We start from the raw sequence: 24,874 nt of genomic DNA on the forward strand, positions 1-24,874 counted from the left end.
CACACTCATCCCAGCCGCACACACACATTACACTCCCCACACACACTCATCCCAGCCGCACACATACATTACACTCCCCACACACACTCATCCCAGCCGCACATACACATTACACTCCCCAGTCGCACACACACATCACACTCCCCACTCACACTCATCCCAGCCGCACATACACATTACACTCCCCACACACACTCATCCCAGCCGCACATACACATTACACTCCCCACACACACTCATCCCAGCCGCACACACACATTACACTCCCCACACACACTCATCCCAGCCGCACACACACATTACACTCCCCACACACACTCATCCCAGCCGCACATACACATTACACTCATCAGGAACATAGGTACAGGATGAGGCCATTTAGCCCCTCCCACCTGTCCTGCCATTGAGTGAGATCATTGGCTGATTGGGGACCCAACTCCAATTAAATCTCTCCCTTATCCCTTAATGCATTTGGTTAATAAAAATCTGTCAATCTCAGATTATAAAGGTAACATTTTTCTGTTGATCCATGGGAGATGAGCACCGTTGGCAAGGTCAGTAATTGTTGCTCCTCCCTGTTGGATGTGGCATCCATTGTCATTTGGGGAAGAGTGTTCACAAACTCTTCCGCCCTCCTCACGAAGAAGTGTTTCCTAATTCCATTCCACTGGAGGCCAACGTCCTCCAGTCCAGGTCACGCCAGCCAGCAGAAGCAGTTTCTCCCGATCCGTTGTCTAACCGAGCGCACCAGTAATCGCGCAAACAATTTAAAATGAAGCAATTTAAATATTCAAGAAACTTCGAACAGAAAATTAAAGTGTGGCTCACTCCTTTTGCTGAGTTACTCTGCTGGATTGTCACCTGCGATTATTATTCCTGATCCCTTTACATGGAGCCCGCCATGGTGATAAATATGGCTCCTTGGTCGGGGCAAAGAAACTCACCGGCAATTTGTTTCCGTCAGATGATTGTTAAAATCAGGAACTCAGTCGGGCAGTACATTGTGGCAGAGGTCAAACGCCATGGGCAGGATTCTCCGTTGCCCGATGCTGAAACCGTGGTCGGAGACCGGCGAGGAATGGGTTCCGACGCCGGAATCGGCGCCAACGCTAATTTTTAAAAAATAAATTTAGAGTACCCAATGATTTTTCCAATTAAGGGGCAATTTAGCGTGGCCAATCTGCCGAGCCTGCACATCTTTTGGGTTGTGGGGGCGAAACCCACTCAAACACGGGGAGAATGTGCAAACTCCACACGGACAGTGACCCAGGGCCGCGATTCGAACCCAGGTCCACATGCCAGAGGCAGCAATGCTAACCACTGTGCCACCGTGCTGCCCCCGCCAGCGCTAATTTGACACAGGTTTGCAATTCTCTGCCCCCTCCAAACTGGCATCATCGTGACGCGCACTTCGCGCAGTCGCAAGGCCGTTGGCGCCTCATTGGCCAGCCCAGCTGCGATTCTCCCCCCCCCCCCCCGATGGCCCGAGTTCCCGACGGTGTGGTCAGAGCCGGCGTGTCGGCTGCGGACCGTGTCCAGCGCCGCTACACTCGGCCGGGATCTGTGCCACTGGCTGAGGGGGTGTCTGTTAGGGCTGGCGGGACTGGTGGGGGTGGCCAGGGAGTAGCCTGTGGGGTCGCTGTTTGCGGGTTAGGTTATGCGCATGGCCGGCGCCATGTTGTATGGCGCGACTGGTGCAGGTCGTCAGCCGTGCACATGCGCGGCCCAGGACCCGGCCATTCTCCGGCCATTTTCAGTGCGCTGCGCGGGCCTTTCACGCGGCGGCGATGCTAGCCCCTCACCAGTACCGGAATCGGTGAGGGGATCGCGCCGATTTGCCGGTCGTGAAACACCACGGGGCCCAGGCCGGCATCGGCACTTAGCCGCAGAAACAGAGAATTCCGCGCCTTGTATCCGCTCCAGCATAAAGTAGCATAAAGTGGGGCCTCACGGTAGCATGGTGGTTAGCATCAATGCTTCACAGCTCCAGGGTCCCAGGTTTGATTCCCGGCTGGGTCACTGTCTGTGTGGAGTCTGCACGTCCTCCCTGTGTGTGCGTGGGTTTCCTCCGGGTGCTCCGGTTTCCTCCCACAGTCCAAAGATGTGCGGGTTAGGTGGATTGGCCATGCTAAATTGCCCGTAGTGTAAGGTTAATGGGGGGATTGTTGGGTTACGGGTATACGGGTTACGTGGGTTTAAATAGGGTGATCATTGCTCGGCACAACATCGAGGGCCGAAGGGCCTGTTCTATGCTGTACTGTTCTATTCTATTCTAATTAAGACTCCATTGCACAAGATTCATTTACAGTGAATGGAAATGGTTTTCTGTAACTTAAAACTAAATGGATTATATTTTTTCTGGTAAGCTAACAATTGCTGTTGATAATAACAGACGATCAGGATTAATACAATTCAGATGACATTTCTCCACCTACTACCTTACTGGGGTACACAAAATGATAATCATCCATTTGCTATTATCTTAATAAACGCTGCCAGTAAAACCCACAGCCAGTGAAGAAATAATTTTTTTAAGCTGTCTTCTGCCATTCATGTTTTCGTTAACGTTTTGCTTGCATTCCGTTTTCTAATAGAATATTATTACCTTCCACAGCAAACAGGATATCTGACACCAAATGTGGGCCCTGCCCACCAATGTACTTTTCAAATGAGACCTCACTGACAGTGAAATGCAAATTGAGGACCAAGTAAGTTTACTGCTCGTTATCTGACCCATACTGTTACGGCGTGGTAATTTACAAAGCTGAATGGTATTTTATTATTCTTTAATATCTATTAAGAAGTATTTACAGCCAGCAGTTAGCACTGCTGCCTCTCGGTGGCGCAGTAATTATCACTATTGCCTCTCAGCGCCGAGGACAGGAGGGGCAGCACGGTAGCATTGTGGATAGCACAAATGTTTCACAGCTCCAGGGTCCCAGGTTCGAATCCCGGCTTGGGTCACTGTCTGTGCGGAGTCTGCGCATCCTCCCCGTGTGTGCGTGGGTTTCCTCCGGGTGCTCCGGTTTCCTCCCACAGTCCAAAGATGTGCAGGTTAGGTGGATTGGCCATGCTAAATTGCCCCTAGTGCCCTAAAAGGTTAGGTGGGGTTACTGGGTTATGGGGATAGGGTAGAGGTATGGGCTTGGGTAGGGTGCTCTTTCCAAGAGCCGGTGCAGACTCGATGGGCCGAATGGCCTCCTTCTGCACTGTAAATTCTATGAACTTCTATGACACGGGTTCGATCCCGTTTCTGGCTCACAGTCCGTGTGGAGTTTACACATTCTCCCCGTGTCTGCGTGGATCTCAACCCCACAACCCAAAAAGATGTGCAGGGTCGGTGGATTGGACACGCTAAATTGCCCCTTTATTGGGAAAAAATGAATTGGGCACTCTAAATTTACAAAAACAAAAAAAATAAAAATAAAGTATTTACAGAATAAGAAGCAGCAATACAGTCCAACCGGTCCGTGAAGCTGTTTAAACTCCACACAAGCATCCCGTGCTCCTTTCATCTAACCCAAACAACATATCGTTCTAATAGAAAGACTTTGTGACAGTTTATGAACGGATGCCACAGAATCTTCCTCACAACATCAGAACAAAATTAACTGGTCTTCAACATGTTTGCGCTTCATGAAGAGTACCTTTTCAAATAACTTGATCGCGATTTATGAGCCTAAATCCTAACGTAGTTTCTGGGTCGCGGTTCAAATGACACTCGCCAGATTTTAGTGCAGATGGATGGCAAGTGTTGGAAATTTGTTTCAGGCCTGAAATAGGCGGAGTCAGAAGCTGGAGGCTCATCCAATATTGGACCTGAGGCCTCATCAACATATTATCCATCCAGGTAGTTCCATGAGGGTGAGGCAGGGCCACCCAGCTCAGACAATGGAATGTCCCACCTGGTTTTGGCAGGTGTTTGGAGAAAAGGGAAATGCCAAAATTCCATTATAGGGGTAGCACTTTGAACCATAGAATCCATGGGATCCCTACAGTGGAAAAGGAGGCCATTCGGCCCCTCGTGTCTGCGCCAACCCTCTGAAAGAGCGTACTACCTAGGCCCAGTCTGTAAATCCGTAACCCCACCAAACCTGCACATCTTTGGACATTAAGGGGCAATTTAGCATGGCCAATCCACCTAACCTGCACATCCTTGGGAGGAAACTGGAGCACCCGGAGGAAACAATGCAGACACGGGGCAAATGTGCAGACTCCGCACAGACAGTGACCCAGCGGGGAATCGAACCTGGGACCCTGGCACTCTGAGACAGCAGTGCTGACCGCTGTGCTGCCCACGAATCCACTTGATGAACTCGAACTGCGGCTTTGTTGTGTTAGCTCTCATGGGGCAGTTTGCCCCAAAGCGGTGTATCCAGCACAAAAGATCTCGCAATTTATCAAGTTTTCGCAATCAAAACACTTTTCGGATTTGGCCCTACCCACAAAACCGGCCATGTGCAATTGAGAATTTCCACTGATTGTCTCATTTTCAGGCCTTTGAGGAGGCTTCCAAAATTAAACTGGGCCTTTGACGAATAGGCACATTTTGAAAGCTTGGTATTGGCTCAAGGACTACTACCTCCCAATTTGGATTGGCCGCACAAAATTGCCCCTTAATTAGATAAAAAATAGAAAATGTTTTGAGCTTGGGGACATATGTCATGCTACCGATTGTTAGTTATTTTAACTGTTAAGTTGCATCTAATAACTATTTGGGATCTGTTTTATAAACATTGGAATAAGAGGAGATTATTTTTCACCAAGGGTAACTGGGAATACTCCAAGCAAACTAATTTGGTTTATACTGTAACTTGTCATATGAGGAACGTTTGAGGACTCTGGGTCTGTATTCATTGGAGTTTAGAAGGATGAGAGGGGATCTTATTGAAACTTCCAGGATACTGCGAGGCCTGGATAGAGTGGACGTGGAGAGGATGTTTCCACTTGTAGGAAAAACTAGAACCAGAGGGCACAATCTCAGACTAAAGGGACGATCCTTTAAAACAGAGATGAGGAGGAATTTCTTCAGCCAGAGGTGAATCTGGGGAACTCTTTGCCGCAGAAGGCTGTGGAGGCCAAATCACTGAGTGTCTTTAAGACAGAGAAAGATAGGTTCCTGATTAATAAGGGGATCAGGGGTTATGGGGAGAAGGGAGGAGAATGGGGATGAGAAAATATCAGCCATGATTGAATGGCGGAGTAGACTCGATGGGCCGAGTGGCCTAATTCTGCTCCTATGTCTTATGGTCTTATTGTAATGATCAAGCCTCTGCCACATTTGAATCTGATACATTGTACTCTAACTGTGGCCGAGTCAACATAAACCTGAAGCTGTATTTCCCGACTGTACAACAGTGATTACACTTGGCAGGTACATCGTTGCTGGTGAAGCAGTCTGGGATGTCCTATGGGTATGAAAGCTCCTACATAAATGCACGTTAATTTTCTTTATGCACCAGCACTCGTACTTTGAGTAAATTATGAATTTCAACTTTGAGATCTTTGAATCACTGCTGCCTCATCACCAAACCAGTTTCCCAACAATGCAGAAAAGTTCCTTCCTCTTCCCAAGTTCCCAGCACTGGAACGTGACAATTTGCTTTGCGGGATATTTGATGTGTGCGAATACATGTATGTACTCAGCCAGCGTACCATTTTGAGTGATAGTGATAGTTGCAATATCTGATTTTATCGAGCAATATCCCAGCCAATGTTTTACCCCTCAATCATTATCACTGAAATGAATGATCTGATTGACTTCACGTTAGTGTTTGTGGAATCTTGCTGTGTGTTAATTGGCTGCTGCATTTCCTACTTTAGAACAGTGACGACATTTCAAAAAGTACTGCACTGGCTGTTTAGTGTTTTGGGGTGTCCTGCGATTGTGAAAAGCGTTTTATAAATGCAAGTCTCTCTTTTTAATATTTATATTGCATTACATTTCCTATAGTTGCACAGCTCTGAGAATGAAGCAGAAAGTTCCTGGAAACGCTACTTCTGATACCATGTGCGTCAGCATTGATGTGGCGACAGCACCCGTTTCAGGTACAATGGATGCAATGTTTATCTGACACAGCTTTAAACACTATTTGGAGCTCTGCATTGTAATGTACAACTTGAGCCTTCATCAATCTCACTTGTCTATATGAAAATAGACAAATACAGTCATGTTCAGTCAAACACTGCGCATGCCAGGCAACACCTCTGGAAAAAGGAATGAAGTTAATGTTTCAAGTTGATGACCTTTCGTTGGGACTATCCCAAGAGTTCAGCAATGTTGAGTTTTCCATTTGAATTTTCGAAGTTCAATCATTGAAGAAACTTCCATTGGGTTGGCACTGAACTCAGTCCATATCCTAAAAAGCAGGGTTACTTTGGTGTGATTTAGTGGGGCTGCTTTCTAATATATTGTTTAAATAGCAAATAACAAGTAGATCAATGATAAGATTGATTGGTTTGCTGGCAATCGTACACATTGCACATTTATAAAAATGATTACGTATTGCCACGACACCCTGGGCTCCCGCGCGGTCAATTTCAGCTCCACTTGACCCCAAATCGCAACACAAGTAAAATTAGATTAGTGGTCCTTAGTTGAGCCCCAAAAAACTGCAGTCACCAGGTTTGTAACTTTAACACAAGTAACCTTTTATTATGTACAGTAATTTAATTAAAGGGACAGAAAATATAACTGACTATCTACTACCCCTTTTCCAACACCCACTTTCTAACTCGCCCCACTCTCTCTATATATACAGACACACACACACACACACACACACACAGACACAGACACAGACAAACAACACAGAGGCGAAAGGGTTGTGGAAAGGGAAAGAAAATATTAATAAAAGTAAAAGTTAAGGATCTTTGATGTGCTGGAATGGCTTCCAGACAAAGTCTTTCGGAAGTCCAGGCTTTTGTTTTGGTACTTCTTCCTTCTCAGCTTGAGATGGTTTTCCCTGGCAAGGTTGTCTACTTTCTCTGCAGACTCAACATAATTTCAGGTTCACAGCAAAGGGTGTGCCAGACACTCACTGCTTTCAGAACATTGGAACAGCAGAGAGAGAGAGAGAGTGTGTGTGTTCCTTTCACTTCCAAGGTCTAAACACTTCTCCTCAATTCTCTCAGCAAGCATCACGCCGGAACCAATCACTGACCAATGTCAGGCAGAGCACTGTCCCTGGCCAAGCTACCGGTTGCAGTTAACCAATCGAGCTGACTCCCTCCTAACCTGGTTCCTAAAATCCACTCAGTGTCGAGGAGTCTGGCTTCTTTTCTCCAAAGTACAAAACCTGGGAGCAGAGTGCCCAGCAAGCAGGCTGTTATCAACCTTGAGTCATCTGCTTAAAGGCACATCCTGATTATGAGTTCACGGGCCAAAATAATAAAAATAAAATAAGTTGGAACAAAATAAATAATCAGGAAGCATGGAGGATCAGGGGGACCTTGGTGTGTATGTACTGTGGTCCCTTAAGGTAGTAGAGCAAGTGGATACAGTGGTTCAGAAGGCAGATGGTACTCTTGCCTTTATTAGCCAGTGGCATAGAGTTTAAGAACAGGGAGGTTATGCTAGAACTGTATAAAACATTAGTTAGGCCACAGCCAGAGTATTGTGTGCATTTCTGGAATCCACATTATAGGAGGGATGTGATGGCACTGGAACGGGTGCAGAGGAGATTTACCAGGATGGTGCCTGGGCGGTAGAGTGTTAGTTATGAAGAGAGATTGGATAGATTGGGATTGTTTTCCTTGGACAGAGACTGGGGGGGGGGGGGGGGGGGGGGGGGGGGGGGGGGGGGCATGATTGCGCTGTATAAAATTATGAGGACTAGATAGAGTAGACAGGAAGAAACTTTTCCCCTTGGTGGACGGATCAACGACCAGGGGACATAAATTTAAGGCATGGGGTGGGAGCTTTAGAGGGGATGTGAGGGAAAACCTTTTACCCAGAGGGTGCTGGGAGTGTGGAACTTGCTGCCTGAGAGGATACTCATGATGTGGAGATGCCGGCGTTGGACCGGGGTGAGCACAGTAAGACGTCCAGGTTAAAGTCCAACAGGTTTGTTTCAAATCACTAGCTTTCGGAGCACTGCTCCTTCCTCAGGAAAGAGAGGATAGTGGAAGCAGAGACCCTCATAACATTTAAGAAATATTTAGATGTGCACTTGTGATCCCAGGGCCGACAAGGCTATGGGCCAAGTGCTGGAAAATGGGATTAGAATAGTTAGGTGGTTGTTTCTGACCAGCGCAGACTTGATGGGCTCAAGGGTCTTTTCTGTGACTCTTGCATATCTTTCAACATATTGCCGCTTTCTAATATATTGTTTAAACAGCAAATAACAAGTAGATCAATGATTTGCTGGCAATAGTGCACGTTGCAAATTTATAAAAATTATTACAAATGAACAGGCAAATGTTGTGTGGCTTTTGGTACAGCCAATTATATATTCAGCCAGAGACATTTAGGATTAGAATTGCATTTATTATCGACAGAACTACTTTGTTGATAACAAAACCATCTGTTTTTGAAGCTGAGACAATGGGCCCAATGTTAATTCTATGCAAATGGCTGGGTTTGGAGTGGGTTAATAATCTTTCCCATTTGATCTAGAATCTTGAGCAGGAGCAGAAGTGAAAGACCATAACAAAAGCAAAATTCCCTTCCTTTGACCTGCCTCGTACTTTTGCCATAATCTGGGATAATAACGTTAAAATGTCACATTCCCATCAACTGATTTGAAAATTGCCAATTTGGCACAGGCCACTTTACATCAGATAGGACTCGGGTTACACAGCCTCTGTACGGGTAAAAAAAATGTTGCTGAGTCACCAACAACCACAATTGCACAATGAGTATGTGGCAGGCTGTCGGGATATCTACAGATCATCTGAAACATTACAGAGCTAATAGCAGATTGAGCTGGTAAATACAGCTCCAACACCAGGGAGCACATTGACTGCGAGAAGATACCGATGCTCAGGGCAGGTGGGCAGAAACATGGTCAAATGGAATTTGGCAACAATTCTTTTTAATTACAGTACAATTTGGGAATTTTGGACAACAGCCTGCGTTTGCTCCATCATGCTGCTTCCCGCTTGTCGATCATCGACAGGACACAATTCAGGATATAATGAATGCAGTTCCAATAGCACACGAGAAGCTCAACACCATCCAGGACAAAGCAGTGCAGCTTGATTGGCTCTCCATCCACCACCTTCAACATCTACTCTCTCTACCACCGATGCACAGTAGCTGCAGTGTGCACCGTCTACACGATGCACTGCAGGAACTCACCAAGGTTCCTTCGACAGCACCTTCCGAACCCATGACCTCCTCCACACTTGGAAAGACAAGGGCAGCAGACACAGGGGAACACCACCACCTGGAGGTTTCCCCCCTCCAAGCCACACACCGCCCTGACTTGGAAATATATCACCGTTCCCTCATTGTCGCTGAATCAAAATCCTGGATCTCCCACCCTAACAGCACTGTTGATGTACCTACACCACATGGGCAGCAGCCGTTCAAGAAGGTAGCTCACCACCACATTCTTAAGGGGAATTAGGGACGGGCAATAAACCAGAATAGTACAATTTGAATGTGAGCAGCAGGAAATGCTGAGAAATTGAGAGTGGATTCTCTGCCCCGCCGTGCCACATTTCTGCCCCGACCCCGCCAGAGGGATTCTCCGTTACACCCGCCGGCCAATGGGGTTTCCCATTGTGGGGCAGCCCCACGCCGTCGGGAAATCCCCGGGCACCGGCTAAAACGGAGAATCACGCCGGCGGAGAATCCCGCCCCTGGTTTTGCGTCGCACCCATTCTGACCCCCAACACCCCTTACCCCCATCCTCCACCGTCCATTCATGAACAGCCTCTCGACACATTTCTGCGGATGTTTTAGATGCTGTTTCCAGCCACCCAGTTGCTTTTGGGTCAGCAATCGTAATACCTGCTCACTGCAATGGGAAGTTAAATGTTTGTAAGTGATGCCCCATTTAGACGGAGTGTGGCGGAGTTGCACGGCTTGGAATGGTGTCCAGCAAACCTTCCAAATGAGGGGCAGAATATTCCCAGATTTTGTCAGAGTGCCAGCCTCTGACTGAAAACCGGGATTTAAACTCTCCAGCTGCACAGCCGTGTTTTTAACATGAAAAAGGAGTGAGTGGGCGGGGTTTACGTTGTCCGTCTGGCACAGTGGGGGCTGATAGAGCGGCAAGGCCAGGACCACAGAGATCGGAGCGGCATCTTTAAAGGACATCCCGATCAGCACAGAAGGAAAATGACTGCCAGCACCCAGCCCCCCCCCCCCCCCCCCCAACCAACATCGCCCCCCCCACCTCCCCCACCTCGCAGGCTTTGGGGGTCTCCGCTCCATCTCCCTCACAGATATCAAGGTAACCCCCCCCCAATAACCATAGTATTGGGGGCACTCTTTCCCCCCACCATCGCAGTCTTGGGGGCACTCTCCCCCTTAACAGGCATCAGCTTTCCCCAACACACATAAAGGGAACCCCTCCCATGGAGCTCCCAGACGGCCCACCCCCTGGAACTTCCACCTAGCACAGGTTGGCACTGTCCCAGGGAACTGGGCCAATCTGTCCAGTCTGTTCCAGGGACCTGTGTAAGGGAGCAGTGCCAATCTGTGCCAGGGAGCAGTGCCAATCTGTGCCAGGGAGCAGTGCCAATCTGTCCAGTCTGTTCCAGGGACCTGCGTAAGGGAGCAGTGCCAATCTGTGCCAGGGAGCAGTGCCAATCTGTGCCAGGGAGCAGTGCCAATCTGTGCCAGGGAGCAGTGCCAATCTGTGCCAGGGCGCTGTGCCAGGGAGCAGTGCCAATCTGTCCAGTCTGTGCCAGGGAGCTGTGTAAGGGAGCAGTGCCAATCTGTCCAGTCTGTGCCAGAGACCTGTGTAAGGGAGCAGTGCCAATCTGTTCCAGGGAGCAGTGCCAATCTGTGCCAGGGAGCTGTGCCAGGGAGCAGTGCCAATCTGTCCAGTCTGTGCCAGGGAGCAGTGCCAATCTGTCCAGTCTGTGCCAGGGAGCAGTGCCAGGGAGCAGTGCCAATCTGTCCAGTCTGTTCCAGGGACCTGTGTAAGGGAGCAGTGCCAATCTGTGCCAGGGCGCTGTGCCAAGGGGCTGTGCCAATTTAGGCATGTCCCTCTGCTCTTGGGGGTTACCATCTTTCCAAACCTGTTGCGAACCTCACCTGACATCACATCGGCGAGGTTTCAATGTTCTATGAGGGGGGGTAATGTGGAGAGGATGTGCTTTAAACATATGCAAATGCATCACCTGTATTTAATTGAGTTTCCCGTGGGAACCTTGTTCCATCATCAGTGTGGGGCTGAGAAAATTGGGGAACGAGACCTCGCTCATGAGAATCCGCGTATCCCGATTCTTGACAGAACTGTGCCTGCTCCACCGTTCTCACTCACAGCGAACGTGGGCGTAAACTTTCCCGTGATGTATCCTTCCCCTGTTTACCTTTCCCCCTACCGTACCACAGCCTCCTATTTGTAATTTCAGGAGGAGGAATTTGCATCTTCTTTCCTTTATTCAGTTGGCCTTGTCCCACTGCCAAATTGTCAAGGAGCAGTCGGCAACCTGGGTTCTCCCCCCTGACCGGGATGAAGGTTTTACTGGCCGGTTCACCGTTGCTGGAGCTGACTCATTATCCCAGATTTATTTCCTGAACAGAATTGAAATTCCCCAGTTGCAGTGAGCTCCAGTCGCCAGGCCATTGACCCCAGTCCAGCGCTATAAACCCACCGCTCTGCCTTCAACCCAAGTCTACAATTTGCGTTGGCTCGAGTCCCCGAAGCACCACCCGGCTCAGCAACTGTGCTGTTGGCCTTTGATCTCGGCAGGCTGTGGAGCTCCTCAGCTGTGATGTGACTGAGTACAAGATGAAAGTGGAATATGTAATACATGTGCCTTGGTTATGTACATGAAGGAGCTCATTAGGCAGCCCAGTGAATGTGTCTCCGCCACATCTCTGAATAACTGTCAGTGTTTGTCGTGCAGCCTTCTGCTCTCCTTTCGCATATTCATGAAGTTGCTTCCAAACCCGTGGAGTACGGTTGTAACCAAAGAAGATTCTAGCTCCCAGATACTTAATAGCACACGTGCTTAGAAATGCGTAGCAGGGGAGGTCTCTGTGCAGTGATTGAACAAGGTATACATATGAAGCAACATAGAACAGTACAGCACAGAACAGGCCCTTCGGCCCTCGATGTTGTGCCAAGCAATGATCACCCTACTCAAACCCACGTATCCACACTATACCCGTAACCCAACAACCCCCCCCCCCCAACCTTACTTTTAGGACACTACGGGTAATTTAGCGTGGCCAATCCACCTAACCCGCACATCTTTGGACTGTGGGAGGAAACCGGAGCACCCGGAGGAAACCCACGCACACACGGGGAGGACGTGCAGACTCCGCACAGACAGTGACCCAGCCAGGAATCGAACCTGGGACCCTGGAGCTGTGAAGCATTTATGCTAACCACCATGCTACCCTGCTGCCCCCATGCTACCGTGCTGCCCAGGGTTGTGAGAAAACGTGAGAAATACTTCCTGCAGGAGCTTGTCTTCTGGCCTGAGTAACTTGGGAAATGCCACAAACAGTCTCCGTCCACCAGAGTCACTGTTTTAACCATTAGAAGAAATATATTACAAACTACAAACTACTAATACTAATAAATTATCCGAAAGCTACCGCAAGTATGATTATCCACCAACAGGACTAACTTTCAACTCCTGCTAGATTTACACTGGTACCTGCTGGTCAGATGTGGCATACGTCATTATATACATGATTGTTTATGCATATCATCACAATTGTTACCATTCTTCCCTTGACCTGCATAATAATAATAATCTTTATTATTCTCACAAGTGACATTAACACTGCAGTGAGGTTACTGTGAAAATCGCCACATTCCGGCGCCTGTTCGGGTACACAGAGGGAGAATTCAGAATGTCCAATTCACCTAACAAACCCAAGCAGACGCGGGGAGAACGTGCAGACTCCACACAGCGGCCCAAGCCAGGAATCAAACTTGGGACCCTGGCATTGTGAGGCAACAGTGCTAACCACTGTGCTACCGTGCCGCCCCGTGCAGCATGAGCGGGAGAGGAAGTAGAGGTAGCAAAGAGGGCGAGCTGCGTGAAGAGAGTTCACAACAAGAGGGGGGGGGGGGGGGGTGGAGAAGGTGGTAATGTCACGGCACAAGTAAACCCAAGGCTCAGGCTCGTGCTCTGTGGACATGGGTTGCAACCCCATCACGGCGGCTGGCAGAACTTAGATTCAATTAATAAATTTGGAATATCAAGCTAGCCTCGGTAATGGTGACCATGAAACCATTGTCGATTGTCGTAACAACCTGTCTGGTTCACTAACGAAAGGAAATCTGCTATCCGTAACCTGCCTGGCCTACATGTGACTCCAGGCCCTCAGCAATGTGGTTGACTCTTAATAGCGAAGTGGTCTAGCTCAAGGGCAATGAAGAGTGGGCCACAAATGCTGGCCTTGTTGACGATGTCCAATATCAGTGAAGAATAAATATTTACAAAGCGAGGCCTTATCCATCTAGAGTCTTCGGGAAGTATTCCTCTTGCCTGGATTTGAACTGCACGCAACATGCTCCATGATGGCCCCTCAAAATTTGAGCTGCCTCTCGGCCTAACCCTCTCCGCTGTCGGGAGAACAATCACAGCTTCACCAGTCTCTCTGCGTAACTGAAGTCCCCAATCTCTGCCTTCGCCCTGCTAAACCTCCTCTACATCCATTCCAAGGCCTCAATATCCTTCCTGAAGTGTTGCCGCCCAGAATTGTGCACGATATTCCAGCAGTGGCCTGGCCAGAGGATAGCTGAATTTGAGAATCTGTAAAAATGTCCAAACAAATCTGCAGGATTCCGGCTAATATTTCACCAACGTTCCAGCAGGTGTCTGGGAGACTCACCCTAAAAAGGCAATCAGTTTAGTGAAGCTGAAAATGAACACAGTATTGTAGTGCATGGAGTGTGGTGCCTATTGCACACCGATTTAGCATGTCGTATGGACTACCAAGTTTCTAATAATGCTGCTCACAGTTAAGTGAGAAGCTTTACAATGCAATTGTAAAGAAATAATGCTCTTTGGGGAACCTAGAAATACAATGGGCTGGATTCTCCATCTTGCGACATTGGGAACACAAATCGCAATCGGGTGGAGGATTGGCCGTCTGGCAGAAATTAAGGTTCGCGCCCGGCATCGATTTGGGCGCCATTCACTGGTCCCCCCCTGGTGGCAAGAATGAGGATTGAATGCCTCAGAGAGCCTCTGGCCATCTGGAGCCCGCCCACGCTGGCATTCTGGACAGCTGCACACCCCAGGTGTATCATCCAGGCGGCCGGTGTGGCCAAGCTCAATCAGGGGCCCACCAGGTGTTGGCACCCCTCAGAACGTTGCCCCACTGCAGAGGAAGCGGGGGATCAGCAGAGCTCACCCCAACTGGAGGGCACCTACACCAGGGCCTTTGGAACCCCCCCTGGTTCTCTGCCCCTCTCAGGGCAAAGGCCTCACTAGTGACCCCCCATATCCCCCCCCCCCCCCCCCGAGCTCATTCTTCTCTGAGCCATCTTCGGGGCTGCAGTGAATGTGTGGTAAGTGGGGCGCTTAAAACAGCTCCAGCTGCCAGACACTTCAGAGCTAACTCCGGCCTGAGAACGCCTGCTGGGCCGAGAATTACTCTCAATTCGCTTCAGCAAAGTGCTGGTCCATTAGCATGCCCTGACTCTCTTACCGAATGGCACCCCCAACGGGAACACAAACAGCGCGCAAGTCAGTCCCGGCATCAGTGTCCCAAACGGAGAATCCTGCCCAATGTTGTTTCTTTACTCTCCATTTCCAACCTTATAGAAATTAATCTTCGAGGTACAAAATGCATTTATGCTATTAATGTGACCTTGTTATATGTTGAAAATTCCAAAAATATAATTTTCATTATTCTATGAGACAAACATTCCCTGTCCAATTATCATTCAGTAATAGCAGTCATTTCTATCTAAGACCTCAGCTGGTATTCTGTCAGACTACGGTAGGTTACCTCAACATCTGACACAAAAGGAAGTAAAATAATGTATTGTTCCATCAGTTCAATGCTGTGGAGAGCTTGATGATTTAGTCAACATATCTGAGGAACTGCTCTGCAGTAGTAAAGGATGATCGATTATAATCTTATTGTGATTGTGTTCTATCCTCTCATTATAGATGGTTCAATATTGGCAATCACTGTGGGCCTTGCGTGTGGATGTGGAATAGTCATATTATCTATCTGGGCCCTAATTTCCCACAGGAAGGCGCCGACAACTCTCACAGGTATTTTCAGATCACTCGTGTGGTTGCACAGAAGGCGTAAATTACCAAAACTGTCCTCAGTTTTAGATGTGGTCTCGCATCGCCGCATTACTGGACATTGGCCGGGAAATTCCTCGGAACTGCACACTCTGTAATGGAGTCCCTGCCACAGAAACTCAGACCAGCTCTGGGGCAATTCTCAGCCATTCCGTTCACCACTGTGAGTGTATGCACTTATACTCATCAGCGTGGAGTCATATTCGGTTACAGTTCGGTGCGTCTGAAGAAGACTGTCTAGCCAAATGTATGTTACGCGTAGGTCGTCATTGACCTTTGGAATTATTTACAAATATACAATAGAAGGTAAAAGCTGGGAACCGTCTCCATCTTTGCTCGTGTACACGGCTCTGTCCAACACAAGCTTGACCCTGGGTGTGGGTCATGTGCTCGCTTGTGTCACTGGGTGCGATGTACTCAGTCATGCATTAACCCTATATGTGCCTGACCCTGGTGCCACAATATTTTGTAAATTTGATTGCCAGGAAGTTTCCTCGGGGCATCTTCCCACCCCGCTGCTGTGAAGTGGTCAGACCCCCTTCTGCCATCCCAAATGGTTTTTCCCCCAAAATTAAATACGTCACATACATTGCAAGGGAATGCGTATCTTGGCTGGTTTCAGTCTGGAAGGTGGACCTTTGATGGTTCTTGTGGTTTTGTGGTTTACCTATCATCGTGAGAGGAAACATTGCCAGCTGTGGTAGTTTATTTGGCTAGTTGGATCAGAGGTGCTAGTTTACTGAGTTTATTACACCAATAATGGCAGTTGATTGGATTCATGGTACTGGGAGTAATCTGCGTAAATTTTTTTAAAATTCCATCTGTGCCTCATGATAAAAATGAAATCAGTTTTATGGGGAAATAAAAATTGCTGTTACTTTCAGCTCTGCTGCTTCTGACACTGTACTGCGACATTATAGAAATGTACAGCATGTGAAGAGTTAATGTCATGTTACAGTTATCCACCAGATGGAGCTAGGGACAGGACTATAAAAGGCACTGACTCTTAGGCTTCTGGGAGAGAGTGGAGTAGAGGAGAGGAGACTAGAGTGAAGTGCATAGTAGAGCTAGAGAGGATAGAATATAGTTATAGTTAGAGTATAGAGATAGTGTTAGTGAGTGTAGTTTAATATAATCAATTTGCTTACTACAGGAATAAGTGTCGAACTTTAATTTAAGTAGTGTAAATAAATTTAGCTTTGTTGATGAACATAGCTTCAAGTGTCTTGGTAAACACTCTGCTTTCCATCCTGAAGTCAACCTCACCACATGTACCATAAAGTGGTATTTGACAGTCACATGTTATCTTTCATGCAGATTGTGTGCAGAAGAGAATTGCTGATGCCTGGCGCAGCATTAGGGGTCAAAAGAAAAGTGAGGTGAGTTAAAAAAACAAAACCATACGATAAACTGTAAAACTGGTCGAGACGTTTATAAAATAATTGAGCCCCTCGAATTCACAGAGCTTAAAGGGAAATGCTTTGCCACACCATCTAAAAGTATTCTAAAAGGAGAGAACAAATAACAGTGACTCTTAGTTCATTGTAAAGTTTAACTAAAGTAATTAAATTTGATTATCAACCTTCTGGTGTTACGGTACTGAATTACTTGGCAAAAGATCCCCTCAAACCTCCTAAACTTTTACCCCAAAGGCTCAGGGAGGAGATCTTTTCCATTTCAGTCAACAATAAGCTTCTTCAGGTCTCTCTGTACGTTGTATTCTCAATCTTCCCTCTCAGATGAGCAGTCCCTTAGTGCGTCAGTATACTACTGTTCCAATCTCCATGCCTGCTATTTTGGAGCTAACCTGGGTGGGATTGCAATTAATGCTGAATCAGGGACAGTTTTCTGACTTTGTGCCATTATCCATTGGGATCTGCAACAAAAACTCCTGAACTAACTTCACAAAAGAGACTTGGAGCCAGCAATGAGATGAGACCTTCATCCTTCAGTCTGTACTCAGTTTGAACACATTGCACCCACCTGATTCCTGACAACTTTCAAATTAAAGCTCATTTTATTGGTAAGTTGTCATGTGAAACTGACAATAAAAGGTTTATATTCACCTGTCATTAATGGTCTCCTTCCTATGAAGAATATTTTTTCCAATTAAGGGGCAATTTAGCGTGTCCAATCCACCTACCCGGCACATCTTTGGGTTGTGGGGGTGAGACCCACGCAGACACGGGGAGAATGTGCAAACTCCACACGGACAGTGACCCAGGGCCGGGATTGGCGCCGTGAGACAGCAGTGCTAACCACTGCGCCAACATATGAAGTGAATAACGTTTCTTTATAATCCGAGCGCCTTTCTCTCAGTGATCTTTTTAAGGGGATGGGGTTGAAAGCCACTTTGTTTCAGCAGGGCAGGCCATCTGCATGACCCCATGGATTCATCCAGATCCATTTAAAAAATTTTGGTTGGGGATTCACTCCCGTCAAGCAGGATCCCCCAAAACTTTGAGAACGGACAATCCCAGGACTGATGCAGCTGGGGTGTGCCTACAGCACCAGACGAGGCAGTGGGAGGGGTATAAGTGCCCCAAAGATGATGGCAAAAGGGGCAACTTTTAAGGAGCAGCTTTCAGGAGGGGGGTGGGGGTGGGGGGGGGGGGGGGGGGGGGTTGGCAGTGGAAGCGAGATGGGGAGTAAGTTGAAGAAAATTCCAGCGCTTTGGGCCTTTGCCCCTGAAGGTCGTGCCAACAGCAAACAGTGTTCGAGCGACTAAAATCTGGGATGCTTCCAAGGTTGGGATTGGAGGAGCACGGATATTGAACGGCTGTAGACCAGAGCAGACATGAGAAATAGGGAAGGGCAAGGCTCGGTTGGGATTTGAAAACCAGGATGAGAATTTTTAGGGAGGTATTGCCAGGCCAGGAGCCACCCGCCTTAACTCACTGTTTACGAAGAGTCTCCATGAAACACGCTTGTATTGAGTTCCTAATGGGCATGAATCCAAAGCACAAAACCTATCCTAACTCAGCGGTAAATCTGTTCCCGGGTTTTCTCCAATGAGAATAAAAACTAGCAGAGGAACATGCGAGAGACAGATTTTCCCTTCTATTCCCAAGAAACATGGCTGGTCTAGCTCTATCTCCAAATAGGAACCTAAGACAAGAAACACCATTGCGCTCCTATATCCAATAAGGTCTTTTACCTCAATTCCACTTTCCTGCCCTATTTACATATGTTTTGAGACCCTAAGTACCCAAAACCAATTGGTCTTGAATATTCTCATTGACGGTCCTCTGGGGAGACTCCCTCTGACTATCCCCACATCTCATTCCAATAACTATAATAGTATCAAGAATTTCATGATGAGAACAATGGTGACGCACTTTGAGCAGAAGAAATGGGAGCAGCGAGAGGTCCTTCCGGCCTGTTCCGTCATTCAGAAAGACCAGAGCTGATCTTCTACCAACTCCATCTTTCTGCACACATCCCCTTAGCCCTGATTCCCTTAGTGTCCAAAGTACCTGGAATGTCATTCTCTTCTGCTTAATGCTTAACAGTGTGCCATACACCATGCCATAATTATACCCCTTTCACCCATCTTTGAGTATGTTACCAAGGGGAGATATCACTGCTTGTCCAGCAAATAAATAATGAGTATGATTGTTAAATGTAGGGGAGTTGGATATGGGTGAGAATGTATGTATTTAGATGACACTATTTTACTGTACAGCAGTGAATGTCTCTACCAGAGAAGGGACACTTAGTATTTTAGGTCCATAGTTCTGAGTCTCTGAGTGAATTTCTAAAGCTCACCACCAAGTCAATGAATTTCTGACATTGAAATTGACCTTTCTGGTATTAAGACAGCAAAATTGGCCAAACAGATTTAAATCTGTTTCCTTGTGGATTTGCTGATTGATCACACGATGCGGTCAATGCGTTCCTTCAGCTTGTTTGTGCTTTTCCTATCACTGTGGGTCTGACTTTTGTCCCATTACCTTTCAAGGGAAATCCACTCTCTGATCAAGCGATTGGTAAGTTACCAAGTGATAATCACGACCGGGATCCAGAGAGTGAGTTGTTTATACCGACCACGTATCCGGTGAAGGTAGCTGATCGGACTAGTGGCTCCATCTTCTACTCATTTGCTGAACATCCTGATTGTAGCTGTGCTTTGAATCCTTTCTGTGGCGACGTGCCCCTGGGCCAGGCCACGTATTCCCCAAGGACCCCAAGAGAGCATCTGGACAGTAAATACTCCATGGGAAATGGAGGGGAAGTTTCCAGCCTGAGGCGATGGGAAGATCTGAGGACAGTAAATTCCACCAACCCCCTGCTGCCTGCAGGGTGTGAGGTGGAAGAGTCAATTCACGGTAATGCACCTGCACAAGAAAGCAGAAACACTGTCCAAACGCAAACATCTTATAGAACTCCGACCTCGGGGAATACAACTCCATTGCCTCACAGACAGTCAAACGAAGGTCATACTGCAAACTGTGATGGTCATACAAGCCATCAAAGTAACTACAGTCACAGGCCTGAGAGTATCGATGGACACAGATCTAATAACACGGACTCTGAACACTCAAATCCAGGTGATGAAAACAGCCACAAGTTAGGAAATTCAACACCAGCTGGTAAGTTAACCTCTTTTATCTTCAGTACTTAAGTTTGTTGCTTAAAATAAGCACATAGGAATGTGGTAGAGAGCAAAACAAATATGAATAAGGGTGGACCATATGGCTCCACGAACCTATTTCACCTTTTCAGTCGAGGCTGATCTCCTACGTCAACTCATCTTCCCACCCTATCCCGAGATCTCCTGATTTCCTTTGTGTCCAATACATCTTGATCTTGAATGTACTCAATAACTGAGCTTCCATAACCTTCTGGGGTAAAGAATTCCCCAGATTCCGTGCCCTCAAGTGAAGAAGGACCTCTGTCGAAAATGAACCACCCTTCACCTTGAGGTCAAAATCCTTCTGAGTTCGAGTGTGTTAACTGCTCATGCTTGATTTTCAATCAATGTTCCTGGAAGTTCCTGCTTGACCTACTGCTTGCTGCGAAGTTCCTGCTTGACCTATTGCTTGCTGCGAAGTTCCTGCTTGATCTACTGCTTGCTGCGAAGTTCCTGCTTGACCTACTGCTTGCTGCGAAGTTCCTGCTTGACCTACTGCTTGCTGCGAAGTTCCTGCTTGACCTACTGCTTGCTGCGAAGTTCCTGCTTGACCGACTGCTTGCTGCGAAGAGCTAAAATACTTCCATTCTCCTGCAACGCCATTTTATTTTGTCTCGACCTAGAATTTGCAATTGATGTTCTATTCACGGTGGACCGCTAAAGTTTTCCGGGAAAATTCGCCCCCTTTGATTATCCACAGTGCTGTTCCCACACAATGAGCTGCTTGCTGAGAAAGAGAGCAGCACTTAATCCTCTAGGCCAGCTGTGCACTCCAATTGGAAGGCTGTCCCTTTCTCTTATGCTCGTACCTGTAAAATCCAAGCTCCACGGATGTAATGAACACTTTGGACACCCGATGTCTAAACTCATCAGTACTCCTCACTCCTCCCTTAATCAGAAATTATGTCGTTATCGCCCTTCGCTGAAGATTAACACATGAAATTCATTTCCCCAATGCCAACATTGTGGTCTGAGGTCTATCACATTACTCATGGCTATTTCTCCAAAAATTGCAAGTGAAAAAATTCCTGATGCTACCTGTCACTTTTAGGCTGGAATTCTCTGGACGTTCGCTGGTGACGGGATTCTCAGCTCCCGCCGGCAGCGCATGCCGCCCGTGGGTTTCCCGACAGTGTGGGGTGGTCTTCAATAGGAAATCCCATTGACAATGGTGGGAATAGAGAATCCCGCGCCACCTCCTTCCGCCAAGGAAGATGGGGACCAGAGAATCCAGCCCTTAATCTTTAACTACCTTTATTTCTCATTATCTCTTTACTTAGCTCAATTTGACCCAAGCCTTGATATCAATAATATGTGCTGTTGCCAAATATCGATTTCTAAAAGTGCCTAATAAAATTCCTTTGCACTTACTTCCCTTCATGCGAATTCTCTCAATCACCCAATGCAATTTATCCTTCGTTTATCATTCCTTATACTCCAAAGTCACGCACACAGCTCCTGTTTAAATGTGCTCCAAATTGTTTGCCACTTCTTAAATGGCTGATCATTTCTAATGTGCTGCCTTAAGTTGGACGTGGAGAAGATGTTTCCACCGGTAGGATGGACTAGAACCCGGGGGCACAGCCTCAGGCTGAAGGGACGGTCCTTTAGAACCGAGATGAGGAGGAATTTCTTCAGCCAGAGGGTGGTGAATCTGTGGAACTCTTTACCGCAGAAGGCTGTGGAGGTCAAGTCACTGAGCGTCTTTAAGACAGAGAAAGATAGGTTCTTGATTAATAAGGGGATCAGGGGTTACCGGGGGAAGGCAGGAGAATGGGGATATTAGCCACGATCGAATGGCGGAGCAGGTTCGATGGGCCGAATGTCCTAATTCTGCTCCTATGTCTTACGGTTTTCCTTGGAGAACAGAATGCTGAGAGGGGACTTGACAGAGGCATTCAAGATCCTGAGGGGTATGGACAGGGTAAATAATGAGATACTGTTCCTACTTAAGAGAGCATGAAGACATAGAGGGCACAGATTCAAAATAATTGACAAAAAGATGTGAGGAAAAATATTTTCACCAAGAGGGTGGTGGAGGCAGGTTTGATCGAGGTATTCAAAGGAGAACTGGATTGCTATCTGAAAGAGACAATGTGCTAAGTTACGGGGATAAGGCAGGGGAATGGGGTATAAGTAGATGGTAGCACAGTGGTTAGGACTGTTGCTTCACGGCGTCAGGGTCCCGGGTTCGATTCCCGGCTTGGGTCACTGTGCGGAGTCTGCATCTTCTCCCTGTGTCTGCGTGGGTGTCTTCTGGGTGCTCTGGTTTCCTCCCACAAGTCCCAAAAGACGTGCTGTTAGGACTTTCTGAATTCTCCCCCTGTGTACCCGAACAGGCGCCGGAATGTGGCGACTCGGGGATTTTCACAGTAACTTCATTGCAGTGTTAATGTAAGCCTACCTGTGACACTAATAAAGATTATTATTGTTATTATTATCATTGAGGGAGCCAGTGCAGACTCGATGGGCTGAATGGCCTCCTTCACTGTAAAGATTCTGTGTAAGCCTGGACACTGGTTCAGTGGTTCAAGCATTTACCGCTAAAAAAATTGATCTGCAAAACCCTCCATTAAAAATGTTTTCCATTTCACTTGTCCAGGTTTTGCAACATACAATACAAGTGGCCAATCGGTGCTGAGTGTTGGCGGTTCGGTCGTTTTCAATGTAATTGTCAAAGTGAATCACACTACGGAGCAGGACAGCAAAGGAGATGGGAATGACAGGAACAACTTTCCCGGGAGGAAAGGAACCCCCAGAGAAAATGGCAGATTCTCCACGGGAGAGGAGAAACCAGGCGCCGGGTGTGACTTTGAGATGGACGCTGGGCTCCCTGTGCAGGAACAGCACTCTGAGGAAACGGTGTGCTCGCCCGTCCAAGAGGAACACCACGAGGGCAGTCCCGGCCACCAAGCGAGGGTTTCAATCCAACAACAAAACTACAGAGAGAACTGGGAAGGGAGTCTGGGCACGTCCAGTAAAACAGTCCGACAGGAAAGTCAGGAGCCTCCCAAAGAAAAGACATCCCTGCCCATGCAAGAGGATGGAAAATCTGAACATTTGCCCAACAAGGAAGAGAATTACTGAGTAAAGCTCATCAGATCAAAGCGCTTTATTGAAATTCTGAACTAGATGTCTTTTTTTGCAGGTAGCATTAGACACAACTGAAGATTATACACTAACTTTCCGGGAGAGGTGCTATTGACTTTTTAAGGAAGTTAAGGAAATTGTGGGATTTTTTTTTGTATGTTTACCAAAATGATGCTTATCTTTCTGGTACCTTTCATGCCTATCAGAATTGATTTTCAGCCTCATTTGTGTCCATGGCAACAGGAGGATTGGAGAATCTTGAACGGCGGCAGGCCAATCTTGACCAACAACTTGCATTGATATAGCGCCTCAAGCATTGTAAAACATCCCAAGGTGCTTCACAGGGGCGCTATCAAACAGAAGGAGATATTCGGGCAGGTGGCTCACGAGCTTGATCAAAGGGTTGGACTTTACGGAGAGAGAGGCGCAGAGGCTGGGAGGTTGAGGGAGGGAATTGCAGAGTTGAGGGAACCCAGGTGACTGAGGCACCTGGTGAACCAATTCGAATCGGGGACGCTCAAATGTTTACAGACGTTTCTCCACTTTCCAAGTTTCCGTGACCAAAATGGGAACGTACTTCCATGAAAGATGTAGCTCATGGCCAAAAAACCCCCAGCTTTAATAGACCTGTCTTTTGAAAAGATGCGGGCAATTTAACCGTTATCCTTTTCCGCTGGGAGAAAAATAAACATCGCCATCAGTCACGTGGAACTTAACATTTTTTAGAATCTTCCGTCGCTGTTCAAGAAAAAAGGCAGGAGTGATGGAAAGTGAATGCACAGAATAAACTGAGCTATGGGTCCATCTCCTGGCAAAAGTTGCACTCACTGCTTTTATTCTCATACTCCAGGAAAACAAAACTGAAATAAAATGCCCCTAATATACAACAGCTTGGGATGGACAACAAAATTGACTATAACTGAACTGGAGGGATATAATGATGTATTACTGTCAAAGAATCGAAACAAAGGATTCATGTTCAATCACCAGGGATTTGAGTCTATCTATTTTTTCATTGATACATATTTTGTTAGATCTGTTTGTGTGTAACTTGCATAAATATGAGCTTTGCCTCATGGAAAAAATACAGTCTTGGCTTTCCAAGATTTTGTTGATGGTATTTACTCCCTTTAATGCAGAGCAGGATGGCACGGTAGCACAGTGGTTAGCACTGTTGCTTCACCGCGCTAGGGTCCCAGTTTCGATTCCCGCTTGGTTCACTGTCTCTCGGGGTCTGCACGTTAGCCTCGTGTCTGTGTGGGTTTCCTCCGGGCGCTCCGGTTTCCTCCCACAAGTCCCGAAAGACGTGCTTGTTAGGTGAATTGGACATTCTCTCGGTGTACCCGAACAGGCGCCGGAATGTGGCGACGAGGGGATTTTCACACTAACATCATTGCAGTGTTAGTGTAAGCCGACTTGTGACAATAAAGATTATTATTATTTATTTTTTTGATGTTGAGAAACATGTAGGAAATGCCAAGGTCCACAAGTCAACGATTGGGAAGAGAAGAGATAGTGATGTAATGTGCCTTGATAGCGATGTAATGCGTCGTGCTTTGAGTGAGATGAATCAATTGTTGACTAAAAGCAGCAACAGAGGTCGAACAAACAAAAGCACTGGGGTTTGTTTTGGCAAGGATAAAATTGAACGGCAGAAACGCTATGCTTAATGTGTGCCGACCTGTCATTGAACCACAATTCAGGGCAACGTCCATTATTTTGCTGCCTGGATTCCAAAAAGCG

At 47.2% G+C, this 24,874-nt stretch overlaps 1 protein-coding gene across 1 annotated transcript in view; it reads left to right on the forward strand.

Moving 5' to 3' along the window:
- The window catches only part of LOC119965754 (tumor necrosis factor receptor superfamily member 11A-like), a 59,853-nt gene extending 35,572 nt beyond the window's left edge, over positions 1-24,281 (forward strand). The window contains exons 5-10 of the mRNA XM_038796546.1: positions 2,615-2,708; positions 5,954-6,048; positions 15,265-15,372; positions 16,726-16,787; positions 19,370-20,000; positions 22,644-24,281. Coding sequence (XP_038652474.1) covers positions 2,615-2,708; positions 5,954-6,048; positions 15,265-15,372; positions 16,726-16,787; positions 19,370-20,000; positions 22,644-23,128 — 1,475 coding nt within the window. The 3' untranslated portion in view covers positions 23,129-24,281. The remainder of the gene's footprint in view (positions 1-2,614; positions 2,709-5,953; positions 6,049-15,264; positions 15,373-16,725; positions 16,788-19,369; positions 20,001-22,643) is intronic.
- The last annotated feature ends 593 nt before the right edge of the window (positions 24,282-24,874 follow it).

Source organism: Scyliorhinus canicula, chromosome 5 (assembly GCF_902713615.1).
Source record: "Scyliorhinus canicula chromosome 5, sScyCan1.1, whole genome shotgun sequence".
NCBI classification, from domain to species: Eukaryota; Metazoa; Chordata; class Chondrichthyes; order Carcharhiniformes; family Scyliorhinidae; genus Scyliorhinus; species Scyliorhinus canicula.